The sequence below is a fragment of the Colletotrichum phormii genome (assembly GCF_030913505.1).
Source record: "Colletotrichum phormii strain CBS 102054 chromosome Unknown BDP81scaffold_4, whole genome shotgun sequence".
Taxonomy (NCBI): Eukaryota; Fungi; Ascomycota; class Sordariomycetes; order Glomerellales; family Glomerellaceae; genus Colletotrichum; species Colletotrichum phormii.
This window is the reverse complement of record NW_026851446.1, coordinates 133,090-151,107: the sequence shown is the minus strand read 5'-3', so window position 1 is coordinate 151,107 and position 18,018 is coordinate 133,090. Positions and strand designations below refer to the sequence as shown.

At 49.7% G+C, this 18,018-nt stretch overlaps 6 protein-coding genes and 1 pseudogene across 7 annotated transcripts; 4 read left to right on the top strand and 3 right to left on the bottom strand.

The window, feature by feature from the left end:
• Nucleotides 1-432: 432 nt before the first annotated feature.
• BDP81DRAFT_468965 (uncharacterized protein) lies at nt 433-1,914 on the top strand (the record flags this gene model as incomplete). Its single annotated transcript, XM_060594506.1, has 4 exons — nt 433-454; nt 523-884; nt 945-1,124; nt 1,250-1,914. The coding sequence occupies exons 2-4, from the start codon at nt 563-565 to the stop codon at nt 1,912-1,914; spliced, it is 1,167 nt and encodes a 388-aa protein (XP_060448660.1). The 5' UTR covers nt 433-454; nt 523-562.
• Nucleotides 1,915-4,546: 2,632 nt separating this feature from the next.
• On the top strand, nt 4,547-5,619 carry BDP81DRAFT_446441 (necrosis inducing protein-domain-containing protein; the record flags this gene model as incomplete). The annotated part of the gene is made up of 2 exons (XM_060592061.1): nt 4,547-4,550; nt 4,643-5,619. The coding sequence occupies 2 exons, from the start codon at nt 4,547-4,549 to the stop codon at nt 5,617-5,619; spliced, it is 981 nt and encodes a 326-aa protein (XP_060448659.1).
• A 477-nt stretch (nt 5,620-6,096) lies between these two features.
• BDP81DRAFT_419265 (uncharacterized protein) lies at nt 6,097-7,156 on the bottom strand. Its single transcript, XM_060589760.1, has 2 exons — nt 6,608-7,156; nt 6,097-6,338 (listed from the first exon to the last, which is right to left on the bottom strand). The coding sequence occupies exons 1-2, from the start codon at nt 6,797-6,799 to the stop codon at nt 6,135-6,137; spliced, it is 396 nt and encodes a 131-aa protein (XP_060448658.1). The 5' UTR covers nt 6,800-7,156; the 3' UTR covers nt 6,097-6,134.
• A 1,242-nt stretch (nt 7,157-8,398) lies between these two features.
• Nucleotides 8,399-8,961, bottom strand: BDP81DRAFT_419264 (uncharacterized protein). Its single transcript, XM_060589759.1, has 2 exons — nt 8,502-8,961; nt 8,399-8,433 (listed from the first exon to the last, which is right to left on the bottom strand). The coding sequence occupies exons 1-2, from the start codon at nt 8,763-8,765 to the stop codon at nt 8,425-8,427; spliced, it is 273 nt and encodes a 90-aa protein (XP_060448657.1). The 5' UTR covers nt 8,766-8,961; the 3' UTR covers nt 8,399-8,424.
• Nucleotides 8,962-11,434: 2,473 nt separating this feature from the next.
• On the top strand, nt 11,435-12,361 carry BDP81DRAFT_419260 (uncharacterized protein). Its single transcript, XM_060589758.1, has 2 exons — nt 11,435-11,920; nt 11,967-12,361. The coding sequence occupies exons 1-2, from the start codon at nt 11,708-11,710 to the stop codon at nt 12,051-12,053; spliced, it is 300 nt and encodes a 99-aa protein (XP_060448656.1). The 5' UTR covers nt 11,435-11,707; the 3' UTR covers nt 12,054-12,361.
• Nucleotides 12,362-12,546: 185 nt separating this feature from the next.
• BDP81DRAFT_312393 (uncharacterized protein) lies at nt 12,547-14,000 on the top strand (the record flags this gene model as incomplete). Its single annotated transcript, XM_060583799.1, has 2 exons — nt 12,547-12,681; nt 12,741-14,000. The coding sequence occupies 2 exons, from the start codon at nt 12,547-12,549 to the stop codon at nt 13,998-14,000; spliced, it is 1,395 nt and encodes a 464-aa protein (XP_060448655.1).
• Nucleotides 14,001-15,462: 1,462 nt separating this feature from the next.
• On the bottom strand, nt 15,463-15,540 carry BDP81DRAFT_t88 (annotated as a pseudogene). Its single transcript has one exon. The product of its transcript is annotated as a tRNA-OTHER (tRNA).
• Nucleotides 15,541-18,018: the final 2,478 nt, after the last annotated feature.

Sequence of the window (18,018 nt, the reverse complement as noted above, 5' to 3'; positions counted from 1 at the left end):
AGTTTTGGAATATGTAGGGTTCGGCTGAAGCAATCCTTAACACAGGATACCACCATACCCGTGCTTAGGTGGAACTCACCGCATACAGTCACTACTCAATTAACCATATGGTCGGGCCAGGATTGCCTTACACGGGATAGATGCCACTCGTTTATATAGATCTACCGCAGGCCCAGCAGATCACTCTAAGCAATACAATCATAATTATCCCCCTTCAGGGATGACTCTGTAAATGGATAAGAGGAGGTATGAGATTAACTTTCGAACTTCCGCCCGTTCTCGGATGCCAAGAAAAATCAGGCGAGAGAAGAAGAGTGGAGAAATGAGGGGTGGCGGAAAAGTCCGTGTATTTAGATCAAACCCATCCGTCATCGGTTCTCACTTCGATCCAGCCCCCGATAATCCCATATAAATTGTGAAATCGAGCAACTTACCACTCGACCGCACACTGAAGGTGAGATTGCATACAAGGAACAGTCTCGTGGTAGTTCATATGGTCTCTGACAAGTCTCCGGATGCTAGGTTTTACATTTCAACATTTCAACAGTCCTCGACACGCAACATGGAACTTTATAGCAACCCCGAAGAATTTATGTCGAGAGTTTTCTTGCGCTCTTCCAGAGGTCGAAATGTCGAAATACGCAATGAGTTTGCCGACGCTTCGGAGACCTGCTTCGTTCGGCTTGCGGCACAATATGCTGCAGGGTGTCTCTCTCTGAGCGATTACCTAGAAGGAGTGCTGTCTCACCTGAGGAAAGGAGCGATAAAGCACAAGTGGGATGTACCATCAGAAGATTTCAGCGACTTACTAGAGCTGGATCTCTTTGCCGGGGCTGTCAAATCACGACATCTCGATTCTGCTTTCATCCTCTTAGAAGAACATGGTGAGTTCCCTACGTGCAATTTGCTCTCACTCCACCTAACCTGAACTTTGTCACTCCAAGACTACTCTCAGGCAAAACGTCTTGCTTCCAGAGCATGGGCCACAAATGATCCAGACGAGTTTGACCGGCTCTGTAGAGAGGACCAGACCGACCCGTCAGCGTTATCACCGGAGATTGCCGACCTCTTGCTGATCATCTGCTACGCCAGGCGACACACGCTTTTGTTTCGATACCTTATTGGTCTGTTGCCGGGACCTCCTGACAGGTCTACCTTTGACCTTCTGAATGAAAGATTGCTTCAACCTCGAACCGCCTATTGGACATAATACACCAGCATTCCCCGAAACAACAGAGCAACTCCGCAGACGAGATAAGTCTATGGACTAATATTCTTAACTTCGGGTGGGTGCATGACCCCGTGAACTCGGAAACGCAGCGGTTCCTCCATTATGGGATACGTAGCCAAGATCCCGGACTTGAAAGAGACGGCAGCGTCGCATTCGGTAGCCAGAAACTACGGGAATTCCATCTCGCATTGGCCTCTAGGGGAATTTACTGCGACGTGGCATCACTCGGTGATTATCTGGCGTGTTGCAGGTCTCTCGACCAAGCCATCGACTTCCTCACGGTATTCCCCGGGAACAAAGTGGGGCCTTCGGACCGTGGCTTGTACGAATGGGAGTCTGGCGGCTTAGTGGGTAGTATCGTCAATTCCCCGACTCTGAATGGGAAGTTGCGGACGGACATCATGAATCTCGCTCTTGAGTCCATCAAAGGCGTGGATGTTAACGCCCTATTTACCTCCAATATATGGGAAGATGATTTACCAGGAAGGAAACGGACGCCTCGTATGACCGGTCTACAGGTCGCGGCTTGTAAAGGGGACCGAGAGCTTGCCAAGGCTTTGATTCGGCACGGGGCCCGATCTGACATAGTGGAGCACATAACAGGATTGAACGCAGCGGGATTTGCACGGAACAACGGGCAAGTGAACTTCGCGAGATGGCTTGACGGGTTGTCTCAGGAGTAAAATGATTTCCTGTGAAAATTATGGTCTCCTATCACGTTTCGCGTTAACTTGTGTCCATCACGGTGCGGAAATAGACGGATCACTTTATGGCCTATTGCTACCTGAACGCTCAAAGCTTGATATAGTTGCGTGGATCACCAATGGTGCCGGGGTATTGTAAGCTGGGAAGTAGTCTCCGCCGCAAGGTGTGTTCTAGACGTGACATGTTCTGGTTATAAAATGGATACACCTAACGACTCCTTTTTGCAAATCAGTGTGGTTCTCAATAATCTGCCCTAGCCAATTTCTTTCCTGCTTGTTTCTGCCATCATTTCTTCCATCAAGCTAACTTTTTAGATCGATATACCTATCGCAGAAACATCACCTTCATTCAAACATTTCATGTCACAAATATACGTTTGCACTTCGGGCCTTGATTACACCATGACCGCCTTTTGGTTCATCATTTTCCTCTGTAGCGCCGTCAATATGCTGCATCTCGCTATTCGCATACTGAGAAGAAGACAAAACTCTCAATTCGGCCGATACGAATAGCTTTGCTAAGCCGAACAAAGCGTTAGACATAGAAGTTTCTGGGGTTAGTGGACTGCAATGTTCATGAAATAGTTAAGTGAGGGTATCGCCTCCCCCCTCCCCTCAGGGCCTTCACTATATTTATATTGATGGTATTACTTTTCATTATTCGTCTAGATAGTCATGGAAGACACATCATCTAGATGAGACCCACCTGCGACCCAAACTCCAATAAAAACTTTAGGAAATGATAGGGAAAATGAAAAATCCCAGTTGTTAAGCTCTATCATTCAGGTGAACTGAGCAACAGAGCCAGACTCTCGAGGTAATACGATATTGTGTAATTATTAATGGGTTTGCTATGTATGAGTTTATGTGGTCTTTCTCAGCTGCCCCCTTTGAATCACATTATAAGTTACTCCGCATCCTTTTCAGTCCTGCGTTCGTTCTTTCTGTTTTGATCGTTCATCATTCTTTCAGCAACAATGTTGTTTCACTCACTCTCGTCTCTCATTTATTTGGGACTAGCCACCCTCGCTTCTGGCAGCGTGCTCTATGCTCAGGATGGAGACATTGCAGTCGGCGACAAATGGAAACCCCACGATGAGGGGGTTTTTTTTTTTTTTTCTATTTAACGCCGTAGCGGCAAGGGCGCAGCCGCCCTTGCGGCAGACCTCCCGAAGGGTATATGGCGTGGAGGGCCGTAGGCTCGAGCTATATACTCTATAGTACACGCCTCTTCCTAACGTCCTCCAAATCTTGCCCGTGAGCTACTGTCTGTTTTATCCGTCCCTAGTTCCCGCTGGTTCCCTAGTTCCGTTGTTACCGTCTGTCCCTCTAGGAGGAGAAATTCGTTAGTCGGGCCTAGGTCAAGACCTAGTCCTTAGTACCGCGGGCAGATCTTCTGAAAGAAGTCTGTCACGCGGAGAAAGGCCTGGAAGCCAATAGGATCAGTAATTAGCCCCTTATAGTACCGCTCAAGAGATCCTATAGGTCCTATAGGATCGAGTGGGCTAGAAGGGTGGAGGGTAGGCCACTGATGCCTCCTCACTAGGGTCTTTTGGCAGTAGACTAGATGGTCTACCGCCTTTGCCTCCCCGCAGGAGCAGGTAAGCAGTGCTTCTGTATGGTTAAAGCGTTGGTGGTATTGTTCGAAGTCTCCATGGCCTGATCGGGCTGCTAGGAGATGATGAAGGATAGCCCGCGGCAGGGCTAGTTCGGGAGCGCAAGCGAGGGTGGCCTTGAGTCCTAGCTGGGTATAACAGGATGTTGCCTCCCGTTTCCACCATTTTTTGTATTGGCGACGTATACGCTCCTTAGCAAGCCGTTTGATCCCTGATAGAGTTGCTAGCTGTCCCCTTGGGACTAGTAGGGTTGTGCCCTCCTTAGCTAGGCTGTCTGCTTCTTCGTTTCCTTTAATACCTTGGTGCCCAGGAGACCAATGGGTTCGTATATCGTGTATCCTGCCTACCTCCTGGATCTCAAGGAAGGCCGCTTGTGAGGAGTCTGGGACCTTACCGCGAATCCCCTGAATAACGCTGGTATTGTCGATGCAGATGTGTATAGGCTGGCCTTGGGAGGTCTGAAGGGCCCGTCGGAGCCCAGCCCTCGCCCCCTCCGCCTCACCATCAAACACTTCTGCTAAGCCGAGACGGCCGCAGCCCTGGGCTATACGTTTATTGTTGCGGTAGATAACAAAACCGAACCCTGTAGCCCCGTCAGGAGCTTTGGAGCCGTCTGATTATACGACTGTATGCTGACCTGGCACAGTCTTGAGCCAGGCCTGGAAGATCCTAGCTGCTACTTCCTTCGTCTGTGTAACTATAGGGTCATAGGACCCTGGGGGGTATTGCGGCTGTAGGAGCGCTGGCCTTGGACACTTAGGTAAAAGGCCAGCTGTTCTTTGAAGCCTGGTCTGTTGCCGCCCTGACTGCAGCAGCCTTGGGACCAAGGGATGCTGTTGGTCAACCTTCTGCAGGCGTATAGCACGATGAGGTTGCGGGTTTTCAGCAGCACGCTACCGATGAAGTCGAAAGCGAGCTCGAACTGCGTTTTAAGCCCTGGCTCAACGATGGGAGCGGTTGCTTCCCGTACGCCGCTGTCGACAAGGAGGGTAATCATGGGTATGTGTGCAATATAAGTTTCCCTTCGTATACATCAATCACTAAATATGACTGACTTTTCCGCCAACTCAGTATGGGGCTCAAACCTACAGGCCGTAGTGGTGGTGACTGCCGCGATCCCAGTAAAGGTCAGATGTACGCCAGGGTTGGAACATCTAACGGCCGGGCCGGCATCTTGTACTCGTGGTATCAGCCCAAGGTCCAGACGGACACCGAACGTCACAAGCACTGGTACCTGACTATTGTTGTCTGGGTATACTCAGATAAATGCGACCCAATGACGGACGACTACCGCGTGGTTGGAGTCAGCTACTCCAATGGTAAAGAAACCTACGATACATCAGTGAGCGGAAACACACTCTATAGCTCCGGTGACAGCGGCTCTGGTCCCGGTAACACACACCCCATCGTCGGATACGACAGCCTGGTGAACGTTTTTCCCTCCCAAGATGGCGTCGAGTACGCCCTGAGCCCGCCATTGATCAGCTGGAAAAAGCTTTCTCCCCCAGCGATAGAGCAGCTCAACGGCATCCAGTACGAAAAAGCTAGGTGTCCTTTCAATGACAACAATATTCAAGCCTCACTGGATGCTGCTTTCAATGGAAACTTCTACACCAACCTTGCAGCCGAGGCAGATAAGTGCAACCCCATTCCACCGGCGCCTGCGGCCCCCAGTACTGCTAAGGAGGTGGACTTAGTGTGCATGAATCAGGGCCCCGAGTTTGATCCCTCGAACTGCGTGTTTTCTCCCATACAGAAAGACGGAACTGCCATTGACGAATCGGATTCGGAGGCTATCCTCAATCTAATGACTGCTGAGACATTCTTTCGATACATTAAAGGAAGAAAAGCAGACCTTACCGATACGTGTGTGTTTTACACCAAAGGAGTCACTGCTGCTGGAGCAGCTACGGGTTTATCCTCTGCTGCCACAGAATGGGCGTGTGGAGAGTCTAAGAAGCCCCGGTACACAATTTGGGTATGCAACATCCCAGACTTTTCGAAAGGGAACCAAGGCCCTCAAAATGATGAAGCTAATCGCCCAGCCCACACAGAATCTGTTTCCTAACGCCTACGATGCCTCTACCCACAAGGGAGTACGTGACTTTTACGCCATGTTTACTCCCGGAAGCTGGCTGGATCCTATCAGGAAAAGGCAGGAAGAATTCGAAAGGACGTTGCCTGCTGGAGTAGTGCCGCCGAGCATCCGCTACTTCCAACAAATGTCGGAGTCCATGGCTGAAGCATGCTACGGAGAGATCATCATCATGACGGAGACTCCAAAAGAGCTCGCCCTGTATGAACCAGGCAAGAAGTATCAAGATGCACGCTTCAATAACTGTTGGTTCACGGGGTCGTATACGACAAATAGTGGTAGCAATTATCACTCGTCTGTTGGTGATCCTATTGCTTGTTCTTCTTGTTGTTCTTCTATCTTACATTGTAGGCAGGAGTCGGTCGAAGTAGGTAGTGACGGCCTGTGTGGTTGCCCCACCTTTATCCGGCCGTGATGACTAAGCCAGTTGTCCCACTTCGCCCAGGGCAGGTGCCAGCCAGCCCATGGTACCTGCCTATTACTCCTTATCAGCCTTTGCTGTTCCAACAATTAGCTCTAATCTCGGGTGATGATTGCGGCAGCCCTTGGGATGGCGTCCTTTGCGCTCGGAAAAAATGCGGGCCAAAGGTGGACAGTGTTGGCTGATCGATGGTGTTTTCCTTTCCTGAATTGCTCGCATTCAGTCTGTTATTTTCGCTCTGTGAAAGGATGATTGATAAGTCTAAGACTTTCTGTATATCGATGATGATAGTTAGCAGAAGGACCTCTTGTGCTGGGTCAATCAGCCCCTCCCCACCCATGTGGCAGAATTACGGAGGAGCCGTGAAATAGACCTGACAGTTAATTATTCGATGCTGACTTATCCACCACTCTATCTCGCAGTAACTATTTACGTTATAGAGCTGGAGTTGCACAGGCAAATGAAGGCTAAACGCTTGCCAAACAATCCGTGCCAAGGGGAGGTTCAGCCCTCGATAATTAAAATAAATGTGCAACATACCGAGATCATGGGAGAGCAGGGTGTTGGCCATTGCATCCCCTGCTCGCCGTCATGGATGAGAGCTTCGAAGCGAAGCACCCGGTTTGCTAGGTTCCCGGACGAATAATCCCGCAGGATTTCCGCGAGCTGATCTAGAATCACGCGGCAGAGACCCTGTCGTAAAGTGTCCATACGCTGCTCCGGAGACGTCATGGTCCAACGTTAGTGGTAAGAATCAGTCGGCGGGAGAAACGTCTTGACGGCAAATGAATTTTAGTTGCGCTGGGATTCAAGCAGCCGACGTTTCAACGCTATGTCTAGGTAGGTTACGGCGGTAAATGGAAAGAGTCAACAAATAGTTGTCGAAGGGGAGGGGGAGAGAAAGTGTTCTCAAAGAGACGATCTGAAGAAGGATGGATTGAAGCTTGTCTATATCTTGATCAAATGGCTGATCACCGGGTGTTGTAGCGGGCCTGCAGGCGGGTAATGGCACCAGGTACCACGTCCATGCTCTTCTATACTTTGACAGTCGGGCCAGTTGTGTCGAAACAAGGTGAGCCGAGCATATCTTATTTTCTTCTGCTCCTCCTTTTAGGCGTGTGTGCATACATGCAACAGCCGAGGAGAGGCTGGGTGGTCTAGCATGGCCGAGTGGAGCCCACCTGGGAGTAAGGAGCACATAATCTAACATATGGCTGTGCGTGGTGGAATTTGATTTTTCCCCTTCCATTAGAGGGATAGTCGCAGACGTAGTCAGAGTCTAGTTCTTCAAACGCCAGCCTGAAATGGTCCGACAAAGATTGTTGGTGCGGAGACAGAGCCAAATTGCTGGGTCGGCCGAATTTCCGAAGTAGACAGGGGGCGGCTGTGGAATTGGGCAGAAAGATCCTCCTAGCATCGAACACTTTTCGTCGCTTGATTAAGTCTGAAGGGGTGGCGTCACAGCCATAAGTACAGAAGCCCCACCCAAGAAAAAGAAAAAAAACCCCGGGCTTGAGTTGACTGTTTCTGGCGGGTGCCGCTGTCGATGTTGCGAAAGCATGACCAAGGAATAGGCTGGCCCACAGGAGAACAAGCGTCGTACAAATAAAGTTCACGTGGCCCTGGGCACACGGGAGTACCAGGAAATGAAGAAGCGGATGCTCTAGCCAAGGAAGCCTGCAAACTAATCCCAAAATCACAACCACAGCCCTCATTAGCGCACCTAGAAAGGCAAGCTAAAGCAGCTGCCTTCCAAGCCTTTGCCAGAAAATGGCTGTCCCAATGCCCTCGGCAATATGCCGACCTCGAGATAATTCTTCACCCCAAGCCGCCCGAACTCCGCCTCCCTCGGCACTTACTAGGAAGGCTATACGCAGCAAGATCCCATCATGGAGACTTTGCAGCATACCACGAGAGATTCGCTCATCAAGATGCGTTGCTCAACTGCAGCTGTGGGAAACCCAAGACACCAGTCCATTTCTACTTCTGCAAGCGTGGACGCAAGGCTACACCGCGCTACCTCCGCCAACGTATGGCCAAAGCAAGTATTGATTTCTTGTTAGGTTCTGCTAAGGGAGCCTCTCTTCTATGCGAATGGATAGAGGAGACCAATTTCTTTTCCGAAATTTGCCCGAGTCATTGAACAGGAACGTTAGGTGAAGACGGTAGCCTGTAATATAGTTTAGATTAGTATAGACCATGTCGGCATAGCGCCCGGCACGTCCTTTTGTTACCAGACGTTAAATACATCATCATCATCATCAACAAAGTTCACGTGGCGTCGGCTAGCCGACATCATCCTTGTCCCAGTTAGATTGCTTGGAAACAGCCAGTCTGAGCCTAGCTGAATCAGAACGTCAAAAGTGGTATGTCGTTCAACTGACCTTGTTCATTTATTTTAGCTTTTCCTGCCCTGACCATGGAGCTTTTGCAGAGCTTGAGAAACGCGTCGGAAGCCAGCACCTCGCCAGGATGAATGGTGAATGGTGAATATGCGCCACGAATGGTCGCTGGAAATCGGGTCGGTTAGTTTCTCATACTTTGGCCGACACGCTTGGTGGCAGACTCCCAGAGTATTTCGGCTCATCTTATTGTAATATATCCCGGATAAACACTCATCGACGCCTTCGATGCCTCCGATGAGGCCGAGATCCCCACGGCCATGACGATCACTCGATCGGATTATCACACACCTCATCCTTTGCCGCTCTGACTGCAAGGGCTCGTCCCAGACCACTTCTATTGGCAATGGAGGAAATCGTTCCCCTTGATGACATTTAGTACCTGTCTGGGGTGTGCTAGAGGGTGATCGACTTCTCCGTCTAGTATAATCATTCCATTTGAGCTCGTTAGCATCGAGCCAGGTGACTGGTGATCGTATCTTAGCCCACGACCATGACGTTGTCAGTGTCATGTCTGAAGGACTGCTAGTTGTAGGCTTATCCTGACGGTGGTAATCGCGGTACCATAACAGTTCTCTCGGCATGTCGGTCATCCACAATCCGGCTTTGCACTGCGACGGATCCCAGCCCGTGGCCTTCGCCATGGCTATGATGGCTATACATTCAAAGGCAGCCAACTTGTCAGCTAATCTCCCGGTCTGACGTATAGAATAATTGATGACTTGTTGTCGCCAATTTGCGATATGCGGCTCAGGGTCATCTACTCCAGTGTTTCGGGTGGCGAACCTCGAACTATCAAATGTGGAATTGCTCGGGTAGATCTCATCTGAGGTTGATAACTTATCAATATCGCTATCTGCGAGGTTCGTTTCCTGGCATTTGAATACGACTCGTTCAGACTCGAAGCGTAAAATACATAACGCGCTCTTGGCTTCTGGGAACGTCCACCCCCTTTCGTCGATCGGCTCTGGCTTTTTCTCGAACCCTTGTTCTAGTAGTCTAAGGCGGTGATATAATGTCTTGTCTCTATCTTTCACAGCAACAGGGAGCTTATACTTATGATACGGTAGATCTCGAGGTGCTAAGAACCCGGCATTACTGTGCGGTGTAGAGGCGGCCCCTATAACAATGCTCGCCCGAGTATAGAACTCGAGCGCGATGTTGACCTCGTTTTTAATGATCTCGTTATCTTGGTCCTGTAGAATATAGAGTGCATCTACCCAAAGATATTGTAAGCCCAGAGCTATAGTAACCTCTATGGCATCTCGAATTGTCTTGGGAAGATCCTTGAGAGGAAATCTAGCTAGGTGATATTGTAAGTTCGTTGATGTTGTTGTGTAGTCTGGCGGCGGTTGACCCTAGCAATAAGTTAAGATAGTGAAGTTAGTATTCTTTCCCGGCTCTATTAACCGAATTTGCCTATCACCGCAGGAGCCCAGATCGAGCAGGTACTTCGGGTGCCTAAAAGATTGTATCTGCTGCCTGTGTTTGTTGTATCGAGCATGGTTCTTTTAACACTCTTTCAGATAGCTGCGTATCTACTGTATATTGTTTTCTGAAAGTGGATCTTGGTTCGGCGGTCGAGTTCGGATAATATTCTTTATGCCTTCTCGTTCCATCGCGTCAGTGGACTATTTAATGAGGGGCGATAATATATTTACCTGTCTTTGCGATCGCGAGAAGGTTGTCTTTAGTTTTGGGATTCTAGGGCTTATCAAGGAGCTGCTAATCGTAATCGACCAAAGCATGCCCTCGATGTAGGGTAATCGTGATATATAGCGATCCTTCTATCTAGTCATCTAGATCCCACGGAAAAGATTTGCCGCCATGGTTTGTCCGTGATAAATATGACCGGAGGCGTCCTAAACGCTTTTGGGAGAAAGCTTACCCGTTGATCGCGGACTTTACTACTTGAAGTAATGGCAAGGTAATCCGCGTGTCATACGCCGGGTTTACTTTTAGCTCAAGTCGAGGGCACATATCACAAGAATGAAGCTGAAGCTGAGAAGAGTCTATCGCAGTATGGTGGCTTAGGTTCAGCAAAACGGTCTTAACGATGAGAATAATCGAGATTGCTGAGCCAGGTATGAGTGCTGGTTGGATGACTTGAGGTGGACAAAGAGAGAGGGAATCGAAGACTCCTTCGACGCGACAAGACGCGAGGTGAATTCTAGGCAACAGCCTGCTGGGCTGAGGAATATCGGATCATAGAATCTCCGTGTCAGCTGTACAATGTCCGAGGCAATGACCTGCCTTTTTCGCTCGTCCAGTCGAGCGACACTTTGTTTACGACGACGTAAAGATGTATCTACTTGGCTAAGACTTGAGCAACCCCCCTGTCCCCAAAGAAACGTCTTTGCAATAAGGGCGTAGACTCGTCTGACAAGACAAGCGGACACCGGACCTTCTGGCAGTAACTTGCTGGGGGCTGGCGTCAGTTACCCGCCGCGAGAACAGTAGCCTCCTAGCAGTAAGTTGCCACAGCTTGCCGCCGGTGACTGGTACGCGCAGCCGAAGCATTCAACTAAGAGGGGCCAGAGGCACCCACGCCGGCGGCCCTACTGCTAGAAGGTCCGGTTCCTGACTGCCCTGTCAGTCACGATGATCCCCGTTAGCCCGGTTACTGGTAAGCTCACCAGGGCGCTGAGCTCCTCATTGTACCGAACAGTGACTGCTGGGGGTTACCAGCAGCCCGCCCCAAATGCTGCAAGCTCTTAGCAGCAGCTTGCTAGGATTTGCCGCCCACGACTGGAAAGTGTAGGAACGCCAAGGCTTCCGGGCCCCACAACCGGTTCGTCTGGCAAAAGGAGAGACTAAGGGTGGGGGGCGAGGGTTGGCTACCTAGTTCAGCGGCTCAGGGCAGGCGGGGCGGTGACTCACCTTGTGGGGTGTCAGGGTGGTTAAAATGTGAGCCCCTCGAATGGCAACGCCAGGGATACGCGCTGCGTGGATCAGCGAGACGCCAGCCTTGGTAGGTATGCCACTACCTAGCTCCGAGCTACCTAGGCTGTGCGGCTCGTGGGCTAGGGATGCAGGGGTTCTGGATGCGCGCGCTTTGCGGAGTGGTGGCCACCATAGCCTGTGAGCAGGCCATAAGCCGAAATGCAAACGGCGCGATGCCCCGGATTTCGGAATTTAATACTCAAATCCAGTTTCTTCGTGAATAACGTCTCGTCATGAAGTATAACTATCCCACACAAACAACGTTGCATGGTGTCAAGTCTGCATTGACGCGACCATGGACGCCCCTAAACCTGACTTAATTACGCGAAGAAAGCGGGATAGAACGAATGAGAACTTCGAGAAAGCAAGAGAGAACATCATGTGGCGGTGCGACGAAATAAGCCGCCGCTACCAGTCAGACGTCTATATTGCGTTACGAAGGAGACACAAGCACTATGAATACAGCTCTACCAATGACCCGGCGTGGCCGATATCCAGAGCTGACATGGTTGGTATCTTTTCCGCTTCCTTGTGCATCGCTAATGCCCTTTAAGGAGAAAGTATATCCCCTGCCCATGAGGAAGACAGCAGCCAATTTTACCCGTCGCAGAAGCGTAGTAAATGGTCATCGCCAAAATTGACACACGTCACTACCTTCGCGTGTTCTTTGATACTCATATCTGCCTTCACGAGCTTGAAGCAGTCTTCATTGCGTCGTGATGTCGCCTAAGTCACACGTAGCGGGGCACATGTGCTTTCCTTGTCGGACCCATGACAAGACCAAGGTTCAGGACTGGTTCTAAAACGAGAGTCAAGGCTGGTGGTGCTAAATCGGGAGCCAGGGCTGTGTCGCATAGCAGGACCAAATTAGAGATGAACCTCGGCCCAGTAGTTGATTATACAGTACAAGAAATATAACGAGCCGTCAGCTTGCTTAGTCATTTTCACGGGTACCCGTGGAATTTTACATGCCCGGGTACCCGTGAGCCTATTGGGAGCCTGCAGAAGGCCGGTAACTAAGTCTCAGGGGTTTAAGCTCAGTGCTGCCCATAATTTTCTCCCTTGATCACCATTTTTCCCGATTCCCTCAGCATTCTCAACCGACTGAGCTTTCTTTGACGCATAACTCTCGCGATGCCTCTGTGGTTGTGCGACTTTGAAAAGTGTTCAGATCCGGCAGTTCAAAGAGAAGGATACTGTTTGTGTTGCGACAAACACCTTTGTAGCAAACATCTTTCAAGATCGTTCCACAACTGCCCAAATCCAGAGGTCTGTAATCCCTATTCTAGAGTATGTTTGGATATACAGCTTATGCCTATCACCTTTAGGAAAACTGGTTATCCTTCTCTGCCAAATACGCGGCCACTGAGGCCCGTCACATAGACGAGCTATGTCATCGAATAGACAGTTCCAACTTGTGTTCGAGGGCATCAGAACTAAGGGACGGCATTCGATGTACCGTTAACCTGTCCCGCAAACACCTGTCTTCTATGATGGGACACCAAAACTGTCACGCCGAGGTTATCTTTGAAGATGGAGTTAGTTGGCTGGCACGTCTTCGTCTCATCAGGACCACCTCGCCACCAGAAGAAGTCCGTGATTTCATTTTTCGCTCCGAAGCGGGTACTCTAGCCTATCTCAATGACCACACCAGCATCCCGGTCCCCAGAATCTTCGACTGGGCTTGTGAGTCCGATCCGGAAAACCGAATTGGAGTCAGCTACATCCTAATGGAGAAGCTTGATGGAATGCCCTTAGCCTGGCAAGCGGCAAATCCGGCACAGAGAGAGAAAGTCATGCAACAGCTGGTGGACGTGTTTCTGGAAATTGAAAGACATCCTTTCGAAGCTTTGGGTTCACTTCTCACCGTTTCAGGCCCCACCAAGTTTGAGGTGCAAGGCCTCGCACAACACGCAACATACATGATTGGGCCTGAAGGGCCGCTTGGCCCTTTCACTTCTTCGCTAGACGGGTCAGTCAACATGATCAAGTCATACCTGACGATGATAGCCAGCGGCGAGATCAGTGCCTACCAATCGGTAGACACTTACCTCACGCATCGTTTCCGCCTAGATATTGCCGACAATCTTTGGGGGGATGAGTCGACAGGAGGGCGATTTTTCCTGAAGCATCCGGATGACAAGGGCGACCACATTCTCGTTAATGAATCTTACGACATCGTTGGAATTATAGACTGGGAGTGGACCCGGACTGCTTCGAAGGTGGAGGCTTTTAGCTCGCCTTGTATGATGTGGCCGCTGGGGAAGTTCTATAAGGGTTCCAATGAGTTAGCCCCAGATGAAAAGCGGCTAGCAGAAATCTTTCAGGAGAGGAGTCGTGAAGATCTTTCGAACTACGTCCTCCTTGGCAGAAAGGTTCAGAGATTCTTCTTCGCTCTAGGTCCAGAAAGTCCTTCGAATCGACAAACCCTTTTAGATCTCTTTGTAGGACTCAAAACGGCCTTCAACTTTGAAGACGAAACGTGGGAAGGGTGGGAGAAGTGGAAGAGCCAAGCCCTGCGCAAGTGGGAAAACGACGAATTGTTTCAGGGCCTGCTTCGGCTTCAAGTGAAAAAGGAAGACCAGTAAAACGAGTCTCGAGGTTTGTGTCACTTTTACTGCAGCCAACAAATACGTCGTTTTTCAAGAGGGTAGAACTCTGAGACATAGCGTGATAGTTCCTTCGTAAATTGGCTGCAATGAGACCAAAATCGTGCGATTGTGCTAATAACCCTACTGCTTGCTCGACGAGGTTCTTTTGTTCGTTTTTCCGCTCCTAATTTCTCGGTAATGAAATAAGATCCTCCACGTCAAAATCTCAACAATCTTTGATGATTTCCAAACCTCGCACAAGACAGGGGCTAGGCAGGGAAACTCATATGGTCAACGAGGAGAGGAACTCGAGCTCCGTCATCGTTAAGAACTACATCAAGCTGGTTCTGTGCGCCAGCGGGCTTGTCTGTGATCGTTTCAGATGATGTCCTACGAAAAAGTATGGGGATGCTCATGAGTAGCACAGTACCGACCGCCGCTCAGCGCCCAGCTGTCGCATCCATTGTGCGCACATTTATCGGCCATCTTGTATATAATCGCTTCGATAAGTGAGTTTTGTTATGGGTGAGGGTAGCAATTGGTGAGGATTGAGATGCAGGTTCTTGGATGAAATCGCAGTCGCAGGTTCTGTGTTATATACTCGAGGCCTAGTCACACCCACTAATAACCACATAGCAGGCGTGTGTCAGCTTTTTATGTCGGCTCCCACTGAAAAGGTAAGTCCAGGCAGCCGTTGGCTTCTCGTCAGCCACCGGCCAATGCCAGCACACGGCGAGAGAGCCAAGTCTTGCAGATGACCGAACGTTCGAGACCTATATAGGCGGCAGTAGGAACTAGATTCGGACTGGCGTCGTATATTCTGTCATATATCAGGCTCGGTTCCAGGCTTGTTATAGAGGGTCGGCGGATGACTTCAAGTTGCGAGCGAGCGAATGGAAGATGAAGCTTGTCATATCGTGATGGCGCGGATCCAGCCGAAGGTAGGCCTGAGGGTCAGACATTGCTCGATTCGTTCGAGGATTTAGAACACGCGGATATTCAAGAGAAAAGTAATGAAGATAGACAGAAGAAGGCATTGAGATAGTGTAAACCGGAGGGACAGACGCAGCGAATATCTTCGCATTCCTAACCGGGGTGATCATTTGATATGTAGGCCAGCGGCGGTGTATGTCGGTGTAGTGCATGGCGAGGTTATTGATTGGTGAGTAAAGGGCGATTAGATAACGATAAGATCAAGCATGTTGGGACGGAGCATGCAAGCACATTCGTGGAGGCATACAGCGCACATACCCATTCAAATCAATCAAACAAATAAGTCAAACAAACAGTCAAATATAGGAATTTCAGCGAGTCAAACAATCAAATATCGTGAGGCCCTATATTTGATATATTTGATCAAATATGAGGTCGCCCGGAAAAAGGAATATCCGGGGCCGGGCCAATCAAAAATCGACGCTGCTAATCACGCCCCACAGAAGCTCGTCATTGGCATCATGAATACCCATAGCGGGATTCCAACCCACGACTCCTCACTTACGATTGTAAGTTCGGTATTATACCACTTAACTATATGAATTGCTAGTATTTGTTACGTTAACAATAAATGCCTGAGTAGTATAGAGCGCTGGATTTGGCATCCTACAATGTCCAGGAATCAAAAAAACCTCCGCTAGTCAACTGGTGCCCCCTTTTCTCAACATCAACAAAACCAATGAAGTTACGCACTACCACTTCCAACCCTTTGCGACCACCACAATTATCGTCAAAATCAATTAAATTATATATCAATCGACTCGCCATATCGTAATTTATTGATTGGCATTGAGTCGCACGGTCTTTGGCGCGCCGCAGCCACTTCGGATTACCTCGCAGCTACAGGCCCCAACCGACGCCAGTCTCGCATCATCGACCGACCTCGACACTCGCGACAACCTCCTCGCCCTTCCAAAAGCCTTCTGGAAAGGGAGGACTTTCGTTAACGACGATTTGATATCACAGAAGGGCGCAAGGCCAAGGAAGTCGTGGATCCGCTTAGAGGGGGTCTTCGCTCGAGAGATCTACGATGGAAACATTCGAGGCGAAGTCTTCTGGTTTTGTCGTCGCTGCGACGAAATAGGCATTATTACCTGCTTCAAAGCAATAGCTACGAGCTCAGCGACGACTCACTTAAGGTCAAAGCACCGAGTAATGGATTCAAGCTCCAGCGAGTCACCACATCCATCAGAATCCTCAGAGTACGACTCTGCGCCGAAGAGACGGAAACTTACCTCTGGTGCTGTCACGAAGGGCCAGGTAACGAGAATTGAGGAATTGGTAATCGGATACATTGTCAATAGTAATAGCCCATTTACAACTTTCCAGGATCCTTACCTCCGGGCCCTCCTCTATCAGTTGGATTATGGTACTGCTAACGAACTCTCATTATCATACGGAAGTATGAGAAAGGAGCTGAACAGGATCTTCGTCAAGAAGAAAGATATAATCAGGGCAGAGATCCGGAGGTTAATGACGAAAGTCCACCTATCATTCGATCTATGGACCTCGCCAATGCGGAATGCCATCATCGCCGTCTTTACTTACTTTCTAAACTATACTGGGCAACAAACACAATACCTTATTGCTCTACGACGACAGTATGGTGCTCAAGATGGGGCCAACATTGCCCAGACCATGAAATCCATAATAGACGACTGGGAATTGGGCGACCAAGTCGGAGCAATTGTTTGCGACAATGCCTCAAACAACGACACTTGCCTAGGTCACTTATATCCTATGTTATCTCATGCCTACACCCAGGAAGATGTTCTTGACCGGAGGATTAGGTGCTACGGTCACATTCTTAGCCTCGTCGGCAGGGCCTTTCTGTTTGGCAATGACAAAGAGGCATTCGAGCAAGAATCAGATACACTGATTAATACTGGGCAACTTCAAGAAGATCTCAACCTCTGGCGCACAAGGGGCCCTGTTGGTAAGCTTCGGAACGTCGTCAAATTCATTCGCTCATCGCCTCAACGATGTGAGGCCTTCCTCGAGGTCAGCAATGAGATCGACGAGAACGACACATTTACTCTCTTCGAGGAGTCGTCGCAGGAGCTCATGCTGACGCTCAACAACGACACAAGGTGGAATTCGACATACCTCATGATACAGCACTCTTTGCAAAAGAGAAAGCAGATCCACACCTTCTCGGCAACCAGTCGAGCTCAAAAGGATCCAAAGCAACGGATCCCCATTGACGACGTTCTTGATGATGACGACTGGCAGCTGCTGGCCGAGCTGAAGGCGGTGCTTGAGCCACTTTACCTCCAGACGATGAGATGCCAGGGCTGGGGCAAAGGAGACGGCCATGGCCGTCTATGGGAAGTGATGGCAGGTCTCGAGTACCTGATTGACCGTCTCGAGGAGTGGAAGAGGTTGTATGATGAACCTTCTGAGGAAGAGATAGATCTCACGGCTTCTCAGATCGTAGCGTCGCAATCGCAGTTTACGCAAGTAACACTACCTCGTCGGCGGTCAGCTCGTCGTCAATTTATATCCCAACCTCTTTCTCAACCTCCAACTTTAAGCAGCATCCCTCGTTTTGCTCAGTCTGAGTACATGCCTAGGGAGCGGGCGTAGCTGCTTCTCAGCAGTGATTTTGACTCACGAGGATACTTCCGACTGTCAGTCATCAATGCTTGGCAAGTCCTCAATAAGTATTATACCAAGCTGGGCGACTCTCCGCTTTACGCCGCAGCAATCATTCTTCACCCTGGGCAAGGATTGAGATGGCTGGAGAAGAGGTGGGATACGCCCGAGCAGAGCCACTGGCTGTTCGATGCGAAAAAAGGGCTCTACGATTACTGGAAAAGATGGTATGCAGACGAGACAGCAAGTCCTCCTCCTTCGCCACGACAGTCACAAGCCACTTTTGCTGCCCTCACGATTCCAGAGAGTGTCGCAGAAGACTCGGAGTACCGGCAATGGTTGACATCTCGAACGACAGAGGTGGCAATCAATCTTGCGCCTGAGCTTGATCAATATTACTCACAGATTATCCCTCAGCCGGTCCTCA

Bases quoted from the DNA above. Each gene is read 5' to 3' on its own strand.
- BDP81DRAFT_419264 (XM_060589759.1), bottom strand. From the start codon at position 8,765: ATGAGGTGTGTGATAATCCGATCGAGTGATCGTCATGGCCGTGGGGAT.
- BDP81DRAFT_419260 (XM_060589758.1), top strand. From the start codon at position 11,708: ATGGACGCCCCTAAACCTGACTTAATTACGCGAAGAAAGCGGGATAGA. The intron at 11,921-11,966 runs GTTGGTATCTTT...ATGCCCTTTAAG, and splicing joins CGATATCCAGAGCTGACATG to GAGAAAGTATATCCCCTGCC.
- BDP81DRAFT_419265 (XM_060589760.1), bottom strand. From the start codon at position 6,799: ATGACGTCTCCGGAGCAGCGTATGGACACTTTACGACAGGGTCTCTGC. The intron at 6,339-6,607 runs GTATGTTGCACA...ATCGATATACAG, and splicing joins CCTGCTCTCCCATGATCTCG to AAAGTCTTAGACTTATCAAT.